The sequence below is a fragment of the Triturus cristatus genome, chromosome 5_2 (assembly GCF_964204655.1).
Source record: "Triturus cristatus chromosome 5_2, aTriCri1.1, whole genome shotgun sequence".
Classification (NCBI taxonomy): Eukaryota; Metazoa; Chordata; class Amphibia; order Caudata; family Salamandridae; genus Triturus; species Triturus cristatus.
The window spans coordinates 436,315,985-436,334,062 of record NC_140588.1 but is presented as its reverse complement, the minus strand read 5'-3'; the positions used below and the strand labels follow the sequence as shown (position 1 = coordinate 436,334,062).

General features: G+C 40.6%; 1 protein-coding gene across 1 annotated transcript in view; it reads right to left on the bottom strand.

Annotated features, from left to right (window-relative positions):
* ADCY1 (adenylate cyclase 1) overlaps window positions 1-18,078 on the bottom strand; it is a 1,095,828-nt gene that overhangs the window by 397,374 nt on the left and 680,376 nt on the right. Inside the window, exon 7 of the mRNA XM_085606626.1 lies at window positions 2,285-2,443. Coding sequence (XP_085462752.1) covers window positions 2,285-2,443 — 159 coding nt within the window. The remainder of the gene's footprint in view (window positions 1-2,284; window positions 2,444-18,078) is intronic.

Genomic DNA, 18,078 nt, shown 5'->3' with positions numbered 1-18,078 from the left:
AGCTCCTTGTGAGCTGCAATGCCTACCTATGGGAAACGTAATAATGTTTGAAAGGGAGGTCTTTACCTGTTATTTTGACAGGTCGTACTGCGGGTTTTACACTGCATCAGTCAGGCTACAATTGTAGGCCTGAAGCCATGTTTTGTAGACCTACTCGGGATGACACAATAGGTGCTACAGTCAGAAGGTGGCTTTTGGCTTCCAGGCCCTAAGTACATTTTCTACATCGTATATTGAAGACTTATATGCAAAATAAATGTGTTATTCATGGGTAAGCTAATTTAACCATGGAGTGCACAGGCATGTTACTCCTAAAGTGCATAGAGTTCTAAATCCAGCAAAACAGATGGGTAAATATTGCGAGGACAGCCCACAGAAGATGGTAATTTCACACAGAATCATTTAACTGCCGGCATCTATCAGCAAAATAGCTGTTAATTACCCACCTATGGATATGAGCCCAGAGGCAAGGGCACAAAAAGCCAACCTTGACCTTCAGGTAAGGGTAATTACCCTCATTGTAAAAAGTGTTGCATGAGCAGGAGATGTGTCTTCTGTAAAAGGAAGGAAAACATAGCTCCCCCGCTGCACTCCCTCATTCTCTTTAGAAGGAGCCTAGAGCTCCCTGATAGCTGTCCAATCTCCAGTCTACAATCTTGCTTTATGAAAAGACCAATAGGCCAAAAAAGTAGTAAAATATTTGTTTAAATGTACAGCTGATTCAAGGATTAAATACAAAAATGAATTGAAAAATAACTGTATGACTACGGGATCCACATTACATTGCAAGAACAGTCAGAAAGAAATGGATTCCAATGCCATGAACAGTACGAATATATGACTATTGCTGGTATTATGTACTACTCTCGCATAATGGGCCCAATTTGCAAAAGCCATCTGTGAGTATATGAAGTAGTACTCCTGTATTACTACATCACATATGCAGTTCTAATTGGTATGGAAGATATCTCCAGAGAGAGTGCATATTACTCTGTCAAAATAGTCCTACATTTTACATATTAGTAGCAAGTTTGAGTGGTTAGAAATAACTAACTGAGAGGAGAAAAGGAAAATTGAAAAAGTGACACAGTGAGTGACATGCAACACCTACTCCAGTACAACTACAGAATAAAGAGAGCCAAATCTACTTCAACATTAATTGTGATGTGTTTAAGCCACACATCACAACTGGAGCACTCACAGGTACTGAAAGGAAATTATACAGAAAACAATGGAAGCCAAAAACAACTCCTCCAGCTCAAGGCCCAACACTGCTAAATGAATAAATACAAATGGTCATCCAACCTTAGACATAAATATATTAATATATTCGATAATGCAATAAATAAATTCAAATGCTCACATAGATTTAGACACTGCATAACAACTGATAAAATGAAGAAAATAATAAAAACTGAAACTATTGTAAAACAAACGAGCCATATAACTAAAAACAATGTGGTTATCCATACAATTTACATTAAAAGAACATAAACATTAAGTGCACCTAATGGGATGATTACAATTAATTAATTAATAAAAGAATTAATGAACTCTGACTTCACTCACATCAAAGAAGCAGGGTCAAGTGTGTGGGTTCTAGTGATAATGTTTTTCAAGTGTCTATCATTTTCCTCAGGTGACATCTATTTCACTATTCTTTTCAATTGGTAGGGCTGACTAATGTAGATGGAAATCTCCTCCAACCATATGTAGAACTACATTTGTTGGATTTGCAGCTAGAATACTCCCCTAAAGTTACTAGTAGTAATTGTAAAGTCCCATCTTGAGTCTCACATAGCTCCACTCCTTCATGTAGAGAGAAGTGGGGACATGTACTTCTACAATTAACCGTAAATCATGGTTCTTGTTTGCTGAATTGCATTTAGGTGGAGATACACACTTAGATGTAGACAAAAGTCTAGGTTTAGGGCATTTCCATCAAATTGGGCCCAAAGTGATTTTGGTATACTCAACTATATTTAAGTGTTAAAAAATGTACAAATGAGAAATCTGACCATCATTATTAACATGTATAAAACATGGAAAGGATTATGCAATAAGACATTTGTAGCATTGTAGCATTCACACACACAAACTCATTGATAATTGGTACATAAATACAATTCAAATACTTAAGTTTTAAGAATGTATCCTCTCATTTTCACTTTGATTATTTCTTCCTTTCTGCTGACAACCTAAAGCTGGTTGGCAGAGATGCATTCACAAAGCCAACATTATTTGCCAAGTTTCTCCAGCTTATGATTTATTCACAAGAACTCACCCAGGCAGACCTCCAGCCTCCATTACATTTGCCAAAGTCACATCATTGGACCAGACATCATATTGCCATTTGCGAAGTCCCAAGACTCCACATAGTACCCTGCCAGTATGCAGACCCACTCTCATGTTGAGGTCAACTTCAGTGGCTTCAGCTACTGACCTGGAAAGGAAGTGAAGATTGTTTTAGTAAAAAGAAATGGAATTGTATTGTATATGTTGTCTGTAACAGGAACATGATCAATTATTTGAGTCATTCTTGTGTCATCCCTAAAATTCATCAGTGGCTGGTAAGATTGCCTAAAGATGTGTCCTGTCAATACAGCTATAATATCAGTCTATAATATAAAATATTGGCAATCTTACATCACCAATGTTTGTTTCTGATATCTTCAAATAATTCATGAATTTATGAACACACTTACAGACAATGGGTGAGTGAATGACCTGATGAGTAAAATTATGAATGAATGGATAAATGTAAGATCAAATAAATGGAAGAGATATATATACTGTGCAACTTTGCAGACATGGGACAAACTTTTCAAACAAAATAATTGTCTGAGGCATCAGGTGACGTCTATATAAAATGATATGCCAAAATCGCAAAAATCAGAGATTTCTCAATTTGCCTGACCCACAGTCTTACAAATAAGGTTAAATGCAACTCGTCTATGCAATTGTTCTCATACTCTATGAACTCTCCAGAACCATTTGCCAGTATGGGCTGATGTAAAGGCCCTAAGGCCAGACTTCATTTTGAGCAGGTCTAGGCTCCATTTTCTGCATGTTCATTGGCCCATCTGATATGACCTAGATAATGGCTGTCCTTATCTCTCAAAGAACCTGTGAAAGTGTCAAGTTATGCAGACAATGACATTGATAAAACAGCCTAATGCAACATCAGCCTGGGTCAAATGCCTTGCTATCTATATTTCAAGGTTAGCTAGCAGACATAATATAAATAATGTCGTCTGAATTTACAGATTTGTACCAAATTGGATAATACCAGTGCACCTAAGACTAGCATATCGATGCATATAGGTTATGTTAGGAATTTAATGAAAATTCCCCAAAAATTAACCATGAAAGATAAGATCGGTAGCAGATATTATAAAAGGTACATTAAGTGGCTGCATAAGTAGAGAGGTCCTGCACCTCAGGTTATCGCAGCTGATACTCCAAGAGATCCCGATAGAGGCTGCCGGAATGTCATTCTGCCTTAGCACCCAGTCCTATGCTGAGAGCTGATACCGAGCCAAGTCTGTGAGGAGCTGAGCCCAGCCTATGTGTGGTTTCCTTTAGAGGTAACGCTCCCTCCCAGCAATTGATAATGACAGCTTGTTGTTGTAAACAGATATGCAGGGCACTGAATCCCAAAAATTACTAGATGGAAGTTAATCTACTTCATGCTTTCATAGTATAGTGCATAGAAGTAGTTTTAAGGGTGTTAGGGTTCCAAATTAAATTTCAACCATTTTAGAAATGTTCATATTATTCACGTTGTTAGTGGCATGGATCAATGCTGTTTTGACTATATTCTGTGTGTTTATATTTAATGTGCTAAGCAACAGGATGAACATTTAGAAATAAGACACTTTAAATATAAATTGTCTTTCTCTTAGTACAGTACTTGTGTGTTATATTCTAAAGAACAAAATTGGGTTTGAATTACCACAACTTTTCAGACCCCTTTCTAAGGGACATTTAACAACTCAGAAAGTACGGATGCCACATCAACTATGTACTGAGTGGGATTGTGTGGGGCTAGAAATAACCTGTACTTTCAACGATTGAGACACTGCTGTAAGTTCAGGCATCCGTAGATGTGTAAGTCAAACCTTGTAGAACTAAGCCAATGCCTTTGCTTATACAACATGGCGCCCAGCTTTAGAATTTGGAATTTTTGGAGTGCAGGCACGAGAAAAATCGTTACACTTACATAAAGATGTCCGTAGTAATCAATGGTCACCTCCTACAGTGAATAAGGAAGCAGCTATTGCTATAAGTTTGTCAAACATTTTAAAGGGTATTCCCCCATTTTCTGTGTGGTTAAAATGGTGGCTCCTGTTGTTATAGACATAAATTACTGAGAGGCAGTCACATAACAATAAAAAAGATGTCGTTCACACGGGGGTCAGTTATATTTGTAATAGCTGCGTCAAGCAGTGTATGTCTTTGAGACATTTTACTTATGAGTGGAGTTTGATGCTATAGCCACTGCCTTGGGGCACTTTCTGGCTTACAAACAGCCAGCATCACCTGCACAAGAAAGGGCATACCAGTATCTAGAAATCCTTCTGACTTACAGAGGGCACAAAAATGTGTTTGCTTCTGAGATTCCAAACACAAGCAGACATCGTATGTTAGATTGGATCCCCTGAGTAATGAAGGGTACACACCCTTTCCACATCCTGAAAATCTAGCAATCACCAATGCTGTATATGCACATGTAATATTAGCACAGTTTCCTTAAACAGGAAATTCATTCAGTACGTTCTAAAAACCATGAATACTAGACAAGCTCTAGTAGGTCCAATAAAAGAGGGGTAGGTTTCCGTACAAGTAATCTGCCCACGGGCAATAATCACTATCATGGGAAAGATGCTCACTAAGCGTGACAAAATTGGAAAAGGCTTCTCCTCTAGACAAGCATAGAATACTGACTATGGGCCTAATTATGAGTCTGGCAGTCCGAGGCCTGCCAGGCTCACGGGCGCAGTGCTGGTGGTCCAGCCATCACCGCTGGGTGCTCAGACTGCCCAATTACAACTTGGGTAGTTGGACCACCATGGGACTGCTGATGCTGCCAGGGAACTGCCACCCCCTGGTGCTGTCGTAGTGATCTTGAGGCCTCAATAGGCTTGTTGGGTCCACTGCGGTCCCTCCAAGCATAGTATGAGTTTCCTGTCCACCATGATTTTCATGGCAGTTCCCTCCTCCATGGAAACCATGGCAGTGAGGAAACAAAGGATGCTTCATTCCATGTGGATGCACACAGCGGAGCACAACATGTGCCTCCCCTGTGTGCATGCAAACAAGTTCCTGCACGGCATGGGCTTTACAGACAGTGCCATACAGGAACCTTGTGTGGCATTTTCATTGTGGAGCCTTTTTCAAAGACACTGCTGCCTTTGATAGAGGCACCGCTGCTGGGTCACCACTAGGGGTGGGCGGAATTTGCGTAATCGCGTTACGCAAATCTCCGCGAAACGGTAAAAAATCTCCACGAACATGCAGAAATTCCGCGAACACGCGGAATTGCTTGTTCGCAATGCTTTTTTCCTGTTCACAGTTGCTGTTTGCATGCTCGGGGAGAAATATCTCGCGAACATGTATTTTGATAATGCGACTGAGAAACAATTTCGCGAAGTCGCGGAAAGCAGAGTTTTGGGCAATTTCGCGTTCTCCGCGGAACGCGAAATTACCGAAATTCCGCGAGCGGAACGGAATTTACCGCCCAGGCCTAGTCACCACACCACCCACCCCATAGACCACTTTTAAGTTGTAATCTGGAGGGCGGGTGGCAGTGAGTCTCGGTGGTGCAGGATCATGGCTGTGATGGCCCGCCCACTCCCACACCATTAAAACATATAACCAGGCCCATATGTCTTCCCCTTGCAATGGTGCGACCCAAAGAGGAGTTCAAGACCTGAGAAAATATATTCTCATGCAATTATGTTGCAAGGTGCAATATTAGGTGGTATGGCTGGGACGACTTACCATACAATATTCTCCCAATACACAGAGATGAGCTTTGGATTCAACAACAATAATCCTTGTCTCAGAACTGGTAGTGCAGCAAAGAGCAGTCAGGATTTCTGGAGGAACATCTGTTAAGCATTTTACAGTACCATTATGGTGCATAAGTAATTGAGGCAACTCAAAAGAAACTGACACCAATTTATACCAATAGAGCTTATTATTTTTATAAATATAGACACCAAAATGACCTTTGTATCATACAAACAACTGGAGTTGTGGATTTGTTAAGTGTTAAAAAAATAAACCCAATAAATCTTTCAAATTGATACCATTTAAATGAATAGGGGAAAATACAGGTGACACGGGGTCTCTTGTAGGTTGAATCCATACAAACCCTCTTGTGGATAAGGTCATGTGGGTCCCTAGACAAATTTCCAATATTCATTACTTCATTACCTTGACCTGGGAGTCTGGGTGCAGAGGTGACTTGGCTGTCTTTGGAACTTAACGGGATCCGCGGGAGCTGTCAAACTTGTAGCACTTGATAAAACCTCACTTGGAGATGGAGTTTCACTCTACCCACGGAGAGTAGATGCCTTTGGGCTCCTGGGAGCCAGGATCAACAGCTGGATTTCTTCTACCTTGCTTGGCAGCTCTGGGTGCAGATGTAGATGGCAGCTGTCAATCACCAGGCAGGTCGTGCCAAAGATGCTTTAACGCACACTAGACCACTCCAAATTCAGGATGCAGGAACACAGCAGCAGGGTTGTTGCTGATGTTGGTCGCTGTCACTGTGAGTTGCTCTCGGGCTGGTGATGTCACTCAAGGGGTCGACTGGTGATCACCAAGCCTTTGGCTGCTGCAAATATCGTCCACAGTTACTTCAGCAGCAGGAGGTCAATAGGAGTAAGGTAGTGTCTTGAACCTTGGTGAAAGCTTAACTACCACCTCAAGCTTTCCGGACTCCACTTCTCTTTGGGCTCATTCTTGATAGGCACAGCGGGTCGCAATTCCTTTCACGCAGCACATCGATTTTCCTGTATCTTGCTGGGGACTGGTCTCACCATCCCAAGGGAGTCTGCCTCGGTTTCTGGTCTCCACTGGAGTCCCTTTTGCTGGGAGCAATGAGCGTTTGCCACAGACACATGTCGAACACATGGTTCCAGTTTAGGGTCTTTTTAGGGTACTTAAGTGTCCTCTCTTTGCACTGCGGCAGAGTGCAAGGCTCTGTTTTCACTGACAGCATCTTCTTTGTGCCGCTTCTCAGATTCAAAGTCGGAACTGAGGTTCTGGTGCCTGGGGAGCCCCTTAAATCCTAGTTTAGGGGGGTAAAGGCATGAGGGACTGTGGCCAATGGGCTACTGGTCCCTGCGGCTAACCTACCCCTAAGGTGACAACATCCTGTGGGTGTATGACATCTTTCTACCCAGGGTTCTGTAATTTAGGGTCTTCCAAAATGGCAGAATGCTTTCTTGGCTGTACTGACCACCTAGCCCACCCTAAATGTGTAGCTAGCCTTTTGGAGGTGAATGTCTCCTGAACAACTTATTTCCTGCCTGTTGGGCTGGACAGGGTGGGAACGGTTTTGTCCTCCAGTGTGGGACAAGAACTTACACATCAAGGGTGGTGAAAGCCTTTAAGGCTCACTGCCTTGATGACTGTAAACACTAACCAATCTAAGAGGGAGGAGGTGTGACCATCTACCTGCCCATGCCTTTGTCTCCATCCTGATGAAGTACTAGTACATCCCACCAAAAGGCCAGACTCTTGTCTTGGCTGCAAATGGCTCGGGGAAGTCCACCAAGGCACTGGGTCCCTGTGTCCTAGAGGGAGGCACCCACTCAGGGTGGCACCCCTGTGCATGTCAGCTCAATCTCAACACGAGAACCGTGTCGGGGTGAAAATTCATGGTGTTTGACACCAAACACAGCACATTTTGGTCTTTCCATAATGGAGCTAGCTATATCGAGTTTCTTCAGTAGCCAGCAAATATTACTCTATGGACCCCCAGTCAGTAACAATAAAACCTTACTTTCCAGGGTTACTATAGGGATATATATGTATAAACATATAAATCCAGACCTTTACTATAATGCATTCTACCTCTAGGGCTTAGAAGGACAACCTTAAGAGTGACTTACTTATAATAGGGCAGTGGTGTGGCTCTGCAGCACATGGTGGGTGTGTGTAGAGTCACTCTCGAGCAGACAGGCTGCTCATCCAGGGCTGCATAGCAGACCTGCAGACACACTTATGCTCGAGTCACACAGGGTAGCACATGCAGTGCTGCAGCCCTGGTGACCCCTATACTACCCTTGCCCTGGGTACCACTGATACCATATACTAGGGACTTATAAGAGGGCAAAGTACCTTAACAGTTGGGAGTACTAGTTCACATTACATTTAGGGGAAAGAGTACAGGTACTGGGGCCTGGTTAGCAGGTCCCAGTGCACTAACAGAGTCAAAGAACAGCATCTAGCAGTCTAAAATTGGGCAAAAAGTGGGGAGGGGGGCATCTGAAAAGAAGCCCAGGTTCCAACAAGTTACATTTACAATGACACACATGGCACACCTTCATTGGCAGTTCTCCCTGAAGTATTTAAAAAAGTATAAAATGAGCATGGAGCTGCACCAGCTGTGAACTTAGATATGACATTAATGGGAAGTTTTTTCACAGTCTCCTCAATAATTCTAAGCAATTTAAGCGAGAACTATTTTCTCAGGCATTTGCAGCGGTTGGAGAACAGAGGCTGTAAAACATAGGCGTTAGCTGAGCCACACTGGCTTGTTTTAATTTGTTTCTGTCTGACAGAACCAAATCAGTCTGGATGGCACCTTATGCCTCGGATCCTAAATCTTTAAGGCGCAGACATTGTTCAATATATACATGAGACTTTTGGCTGTATTGGTGGAATCCTTATTCATATAAGTATACATAAAAACATAAAAATTAAGTCTTGAGTTCATCTTAAAATTCTTACATAATAAAATCAGTTCATAAGAGCCATCAAAGAACAATACTAATACTACCACAACAGCCTTTAATAAGGTGCAAAGGTGCCAAAATACAGCATTCCGCTGTGACACAAAATTAGCCCTAACACACCAGCCAGAAATCTAGATATAAAAAAAACACTGTATGGGTGTAGATAAAAAGGTGAGTGCAATCTGTCTAAAAATGATTGTAAGAAGAGTGTCCTAATATTCTTGGAGCGCAGGCAGGAGAACCTGGGTCAAAGAAGCATTCGATGGATAGTATCACACACAGAAGCATTATCACAGGTACATAGGGGAAGGTTAGCTGGCTTATACCATTGGCCTTTTTGAAACAAGAGCTGGTGAAAAGTACTCAGTCTAAAATAAGTTATGAGATGCTGATGGTGTTAAGACAGATCTAAGAGAAGGAATGGTTCAAATCCTCTCACTGATTTAATTGTGAAATATGTATGCATGGGCTGCTTGACTAAGGCAGTGGAATCCCATTCGGCTGCCACCCGATGGCAGAACAACTGTCTGATCCAAGCGACATCCTATTTATGATGAACTCTTAATAGCAAATAAACTAGGCTGCCCCAGAAGCCCAAAGGAGGATTTCATATAGTAGCACCAGGGTATGTGAACTGCATTGTCTAGAGACAATCTCAAAGAATTCGTCGATTTAAATCTAATCCCTCCTTGTAGCAAAGTGAGCACCAGAATAAAAGTGGGAACAGTCGGATAAAATCTGAGATAAAACTTATGCTCACTCCTTCATGAATAATTTCAGCCAGGGTACTTTGTCCCAGTGACAACAGGCCCCTAACATTAGGTTTATTGGTCTGCGCCCCAATCAATTAGCAAAATCATTCAGGCCTGAGATATCCCTTTTAGATTCCCTACATTTTTTTTTTTTAAATCAAAGGTTGCCAACTGACAAAGGAGCTTAAAAGATCTCACGTCCAGATCCCAAGGCGCTATCATACATTGATGACATCTATCTCACAGATCATGATTTAGATGCACACCTAACTAGGGCGGACCAAATAGTGATGATATGAAAATCATATGGTTATAAGATTAACTTTAAAAGTCTACAATGGCATACCTAATGGTGATTTTTCTTGGATATGATTATCCAATGAGGGTAAGGGTCTTTTAGAAATTCCTTGCAGCCTCCTAACACATTAAAGAAGTTACAACCGCTGTTGTTTTTTTTTACTTTGGACTTACTTACCTAGCACACTATGCTGAGCAAATTAATCCCTTATGCAACTTAATTTCTCCCACATATTCTGTAAAACAATATACGAACAAACACACAGATATCTTGCATGCGCTACAAACAGACATGCAAGAAGGAGAATATTTACAAACTAGGGATAGCAAAACAAATCTAGTATTAAGATTTGTACCAAGCTGCTCAGGTTACACATATGTTATCTACAATGAGGGACAGACAATTTCCACAGCTTACAAGGTCATAGTTGTACTTCTCAGCTGACACATGTTTTGCTTCCATTGACAAAATTATTGCAGCTGTGCAAACAGCTATTTTGAAAGAGCGCCCATTGGCACAAGGAAACTAATAATTGTGGCTCCTCTTGCACCAGCCCCAGTGTCAGCCACTACAGCAAGCATTCCTAATGCTGAATCTCTACATCTGACATGGGTTCAGTGGGCCTCTTTATTAAGTGAAGTAGGTGTAAAGTTTCAGTATGATCCAACTCTTCAGGCAGAAGCTTACCTCCACTGTGAACAAATTACCACTCCAACTCCAAAAGCATAACCCTTTGAGCCATATCACAGCATGTTCTACACAAACAACTCTGTACAACCTGTGGAATGAACCCAAGAGAAGTACTCTGCAGCCTGTGCAGTAGTATAGTGTGTACTGAAAGATGGTGAGCTCAACCCACAGCACACCCACACCAAAATTACGCACAACGGGCAGAAATATTTGCACTTGCACTGCAGAAGGCTTACTCACCAGTTCCCACACTAATAGTGTCCGATTCATCCTTCTGCATGCAAGGTTTCAATTCAGAATTAAAACATTAGCAATTAAAGCAGATTCAATGATTGAATAGAGAAACCTATTGAGAATAAATGACTGTCCAAAAATGCGAAATATTTTGGTTGTTACTCCTTTCCTAATACCCGTCACTTGATGTATTTGCCAAAGCATATGCCTGTTGAAAACAGACACTCATTTTAGATTTTCCTGAGCTGTGGGATATATCCATGAATGTACATGGCCTTAAATACTGATTCAATGTATAAGGATCTGCCATTATGCTTGAAGGCAAAAATATTAGTGTTCCTAAGTAGAGTTTACCAATGAACATAGGTGCTCACAATGCTTTGTGAAAAATGTCCATATTTGATTTAAGGCACTTCTGACACAGATGATTAGGCGCAGGTAGGTTACAAAAAGATAGATGTGAAAAGATGTTGAAAGTACAGCAAGTTTTCCTGATGTTGCAAGTAATATTTCTAATATGCAATACTATTCTGATACTGCAACAGTACAACCTGATCTTCCACTCTTAGCATCAAAAGAATGCCATGGGTATGTTTTTTAAATTCATTTTATTAGCAATTTTATCAACTAACAGAACCAACCATAAATACTCACAGCATAAGCAAGTCATTGATTAAGATGCACCAGAGGGACTGCTAAATTAAACCTCTCCAAATATCGACACCCCAGGTTATTGCTATCTCTTTGATAAATGTTCATGGTTTTAGACTGGATTTCTATCTGAATATTAAGTACATCCACTATATGTTTCTTCTAGCAGTGGACTAATGGCACCTGCATATTTGTGTTGTGTAGACATGGCTAGAAGCAGCAGCATGCTGAACAGTGGGTGAAGCTGAGGGAAATTTGTTGATGTGCGTGTTTGTCATTGGGATTTAGCCAAAAGGGCCATTTGTATAAATTTTCAAGTGTTGACTCTCTTATTGCACTTTGGAATTAGTGTCAGTTTACATTAGCTAGTGAGTATAAAAAATTGCAATAGTCAAAAAGAATTTCCTTCCTGCAAGTTTATTTTTAAGCAGTCTGTCACAGGCGGATAGTGGGCGTGCTTATATTTTCTGTGAATAGTTTCCAAGCAGCACCAGCTCATCCAAGACACTCACACTTAATGTGGAATGATGTAGACTCTGTGTAAATAGTTGACCTGAAAAAAATGTATTTATCACCAGTCTGCAGCACCTGGATACTGTATAATATCAACTCAGTTACCAAGTTTTAATTTATTTCTCTCAGGTAACTTTGTGAAGTTTAGAGGTAATTCATCTCACAACTGTTACCTTCCCCCTCTTTTCTGTGGTATTTATTTGAGTATTCAGTAACATATTCTTGGGTCGTATCTGGCTACCAGAGTGTCAATCATTTCAAATGTAGTACTAAACATGTCATCTATTATTGTCAAATCACATACGTTAATGCAACATGGAAACCATCCATTGTCATGAAGAGTAAAATAGCAGACCTGTCCTGCATCATTTCCTAAACCTTGACCCACACTTTAATATAAATGGCATATCTATCACTCCCTTTTTTTCTGTCCATATATCTTGCAACTTGTCTGTGAGGCATTTGTGCTGCCTAGCAATTGAGTAATAAACTAGGAAAAAAGAGACCATCTGGTTCATATAGTCATTGTATAACTGTTCATCTAACATGGTGTTGCCTTGCAACCAGACATATTCTAAAAGAAAACCGAAGCTGACCAGTCCGACCCCAGCAACTGCCGCCCTATCTCCAGCATCCCTACTTTAGTCAAACTCTTAGAAAAATGTGTGAACTTACAGCTCCGCAATCACTTTGAGCAATTCCACCTCCTCGACCAATGGCAATCTGGCTGCCAAAAAAGTCATAGCACCAAAATTACTCTGGTCCACATTGTTGATGATGCTCTATGCTCCCTCGAGCAGAACAAATCTTGCCTACTAATCCTATTTGACCTGTCAGCGGTGTTTGACACAGTATGGGCCTCTCCGATACCGTGCTAAGGTTCTCCTCTTTCCTTCACAATAGATCTCAATACATTCTAATCAACCAAGCTCTTTCCAATCAGTCACCCATGTCGCTGGGTTTACCCCAAGGTTCTACTCTGTCCCGACATTGTTTAATCTATACATGCAGCTCCTAACTGAAATCATGAAACTTGCACATATCTCCTACCACATGTCAACAGAATACACCTAGCTATACATGAAAATTGCCTTGTATGACAACATCAATATTCTCAACAACATCATGATAAAAATGCAACATTGGTTGACTCGTAACCACAAAATACACAGTGGACGAACCCACTGATAAAGTTGAGTCAATAGTAGTTGCATGAGTACCTGAAACCCATTAGGTTTAGAAAAAAGACCCTTCACCCACCAACCTAGTTGGTGGCATGCTTCATCATCAGGGTCCCAACTGGGTATCCGAATGCCACCCAGTTCTGCTACAATGCCTGATTACAGCGGAGCTGAATTTGTGTGATGGGGATGTGCTAAAACAGTGGTGCTAGTTAAAAATGTCTCTGGGAATCCTTACTGAATGGTTTTTATTCCCAGCGGCCCAGGACAAGGTTAAAAAAGGAATAAGGACAACATCAGGATAAATTGATCTTAGTTGTCACTGTGGTCTACATGTTTCAGCCTCTTTTAAAAGTAGTGAGGCTATCTTCAGGACTAGGTGAGATGAGTGAAGTTATGGCAAAAACACGCCACATGTATAATTATGCAGCACACACGCTAAGGTGGGCTGCGCATGCAGTGGTGTCTGTGTACTTACGGACCCACTGGAGGAACCTGTAAAGGAAAAGAAGAGGAAAAGACAAGTAACATAAATTGCAATCTTTTATACATTGTCTTAATGCCACCTTCGTTGACTATATCGGTGTCTATGGTGATCTGGCACATTAGTGACCCGATCAATACTGCCAACCTGATGGTCAGCAATAAGTGCAAAATACTTTGGTATACTGTGCTCAACTTGCATGCACTACTAAGCAAGTAGATTATTTGCAGAGGTGCTCTCAAAACAGAATTCCTATTGATCTCACAGCTCGCCATCATCCCTAGTATCAGAGACTGGCTCCCACATCTCACTATCTTGAACTGTACCCCACACGTCATTGATTCTCCAAATTCTTAGGCATTACCTTGGACAATGCCCTTTCCATGCAAAAGCATATTTTTGCCGCCTCCGAAGGAGCCAACCTTCACCTGCATGCACTAAGGAAATTAAAACCTTTCCTGACCTTGGCAGACCTCAAAACAGTGGTTTTAGCTCTTGTAATATCGAAGTTAGATTATGACAGTGCTACACTTGAAGGCCTTCTGAAAACCACACTTGTCCTGCTCAAGGCCACTGTGAATGCTGCAGCTAATCTCATGACCAGATAAAAAAAAAATTATCATACCACCCCTGACCTCCAGTCACTGAAATAGCTACCCTATGAGGCCAGGATCCGTCTCAAAATTGCATATAAGACCCATAAAGTGCTAAACCACAATACCACCTCTTACCTGGCCCAGAAACTGACCCTATTGTGTGGATACAGACCTTCCACAATCACACGCTAGATACTTCTAAAACCACAAAAACTTAACAAAAAGAACACTTCCAACAGACACTTCTCAGAAATTGCTCCCAAAATCTGGAAGTCTCTCCCTCCCGAGATCATATTCAACCCATCCCCATCCATCATCAAAAAAGAAGTAAAGACTCTATTTGCAAACAAATTACTCCAACACTAAGCACAATCATCACTCTCCTCATGAAGAACTCTTTCCTGCTTGTGTGTCACTGTATTTTGCCACACCCTTGCTTACACCACCATGATCCACCCTGTTTTTCCTGCACTTCCCAGCAATCGCTACACCGTTCTATCACCTGTAGGACTCTGTCCATGCCAGTATTCGACTATGTTGGTTTCCTCACCATTTGCTTTATTGACTTATACTGTGTTTTTGTAGACTGCCTACCGTTTTGTCACATACCTGGCATTGCTATTCTTGTGAAGCGATCTGTCACCCAAACAGGTCTGGTTCACGCAAAATAAAATTCTAAAATAAATAAATTAATAAAATTTAGAGTTTAGAGGATGGGATACTTCATCACAGAAGTGGCAGATATCCTGTCCGCCATTTTACAAGTGCATTATATACTATAGTACTGGTAATACAGCATACAGGATATCTGTCAAGTTTTGAAGAAGCATTCCATCTGCCAAACTCTAAATAATACAAATAATTTCTTAGTGTACACTCAAGGACCTTGAACACTTATTGGGTATGTAAAGTGAAAGTTGGGAAAAACATGCATGAGTTTGAGCAAGTCTGATTATCTTGATGACCACTATTGTCTCATAATTGAGTGCAGTAATTTGTTTCATCTTGCTAATTTCTCAGTTATCCTCAGCATTGTAATGGTCATTTCTAAATGAGAGTTCATTTTCAGCCCATATAAATTGTATTCCCACATCTGCAGTCGTAAAGATATCAGCTAGGTGGAAAACCTCAAACTATGTCCAGTAAACCAAAATTCTGTAGTGGTCAGGATTATGTTGGCCGCCTGTCTGCAACGTTCTGGAGGTAGCTATAAGGGCTTGCTCTAATGTCAACAGTACAGCGGTAGTGGAAATGTTCATGAGACTAATTAGAATGTCCATTTGCATACCCATTTCTCAGCCTAACACAGTACTGGTAATGGGTGAATGCCCGAAGGGAAGAGTTTAAGGGGAATGTTGCAGCTATGCCTTGTACCATTGCATAACAGGAAGATGGAAGAGTACACTAAAGCAATTAGGTGGTTGTATGAAGTTCTTGTCTGGGCTCTCATTGATCCAGTTTTATGGTTCAAAATACTCTCAATAGCATATATAACCACTCCAAACCGGGAGTGAAGGGTTGTCTCAGGAGAAAACAACACCTGTTGGTTTTATTACAGTGCACAAACATGAGAATCACATTTGCCCATCTATTCAAAATCATCTTGGTGAAGATTTTAATATCACAGTTTAATCATGAAAGCGGCCCCTATCAGGAACTTTTTCCTAGTTTCAGTAGCTTACCTATTACAGCCTCCCTGAGAGTGAGGTGGTGTCCCTCTATGCAGTGCCTCGGTCCAACCTTCATCCGCATGCAAAAGATCCCCAGAAAAAATATAATCTGCAGTGCAGTAGAATCACTTGAATAACTTATCTGTATAACCACTGTGCGTATGTAAACGATTCTTTAAGTTTCTGTAACACACGTGTTGTTACGTATAGGTGCATGTTTTTAAAAAAAAGTGTTCTGCTACCCTCTGGGGCTAGGTACATGATATATAAATAATAATAATATTAACAGTTAACCAGTTGCACTCATGAAGTCCATGACAACATTGATGTTCTTTTTAGTTACTACATATCTTCTCCCATTAGCTTCTAGTTTGATCAGCTCATCTCTTTCAGATGACACAATAGAGTATAGAAAAGATCAATCCAATTTTTTATTTTATTTAAACCACTGATTCATGTCTCACTGCTGTTAGGAAATGGAAATTACACTAATTTCTCCAAAGGATAGAATATTTTTATTCTCTGATGCTTGAACAACTTGCCACTTATCTGGGCCCAATTGAACCCAGCTGTACTGATTGTCAGTTTATGATAGAAGGCGATTACATGAAACTAATTAAATCTGGCAAGTAGGTGAACTCAAAGCAAGATATCTTGCTGACAATCATGTTGACAGGACTAACGGCTCAAATTGTAATTGTTATATATGTATCTAACTTCATCAGTCAATCCTTAGAAAACCGAGAAGAGCCTCATAAATTGGAAACTACTTTGAATTACGTTTCCTGCCCTTGACTAGTTGTAGATACATAGCTAACATCCCTATGTAGTTAAAGTACTTTGTGTTTTCTTTCCCAAAAATTATACCCACATTGGGAGTAACCTTGTAGATGCATGTTGTTTATTTTTCATAACAGTATTTTTTTTTATCAAGGGCATGCCCTGTCGTCTGCTTAAATCAATCCAGATAGTGTACCTTGACGCCTAGAGGCAAATTAAGCCCAGGGGCCAGGACCGGATTAAGATCTTTAGAGGCTTGCACTTAAAATATTTTGGTGCCCCTAATACATATAATTCAAAATATAAACAATAATGCATCGTAAAATAAAATGTTATTTTCCAAAATGAAAGAAAACTTATAGTAAGATGGAAATAATGTTTATTTTTGTATATATATTGGTTCAGCTGCACCATTTGCAGTTTTGCACCATATTGTCCATGGTAAATCTCGTAATGGAATTTTCTGTGGTGTCCTCCTTCCCTTGATGTCATAACCATGTGCTTATTTTGCTTAATGGTTAATCCAGCCCTTCCGGGAGAGCTTAATTGCACCACATAACATCTACTCTATCAGGAGTTAAAAAATCAGAGATGCATTTTGATACCCTTGTAATTAGACCATTATGTTGCTAATTTGAGAAGAGTGTTGTAGTACAAGAACTCCTGTTCCCCAAACTTATGAAGCAAACAAATACCTTCTTAAAAAATATGGACAATGCTGCCTTGCATGATAATACCAGAGTTGTCCTTCAAATCTCTAACACATGGTAGCCTGCAATCCCTAAATAAAAGCCTGTCTCTAATCTCCTTATTACAGTGGGGTTGTGACCTATCTAGTCATTTGTAACAGGAAAATGACATAGCTGCTTAACTGTAATACATTATCACAGTTGAGTTGTGACATATCTGCAGCACGAGCCAGTGGCCTAGGTGAAAGGCAGGTTCTTGAGCAAAATGCCAGTGCAATTTACACAATGGAACTAAAACAGTTTTTTTCCTTCATCTGATCTCTATTTTTAAAATAAATGAACAGCAATGATCAGAAAGGAGATTTTTAAGGCAACCTGTTCATTTTTGGCAAACTGCGGCTCAGTACTTGAAAGACAGAATTACTCTCCATGTTTCTTCACATTCTAGGTTACAGATGTGTTAACCTGATGTACATTGCTGTAGTGGAGATAGTTTCAACTAAAGTTTTGTTTTACCATTATCAGGGTTAATCCCCGCTGTCTTTGGCTAATAGATCTTTGCAGTTGT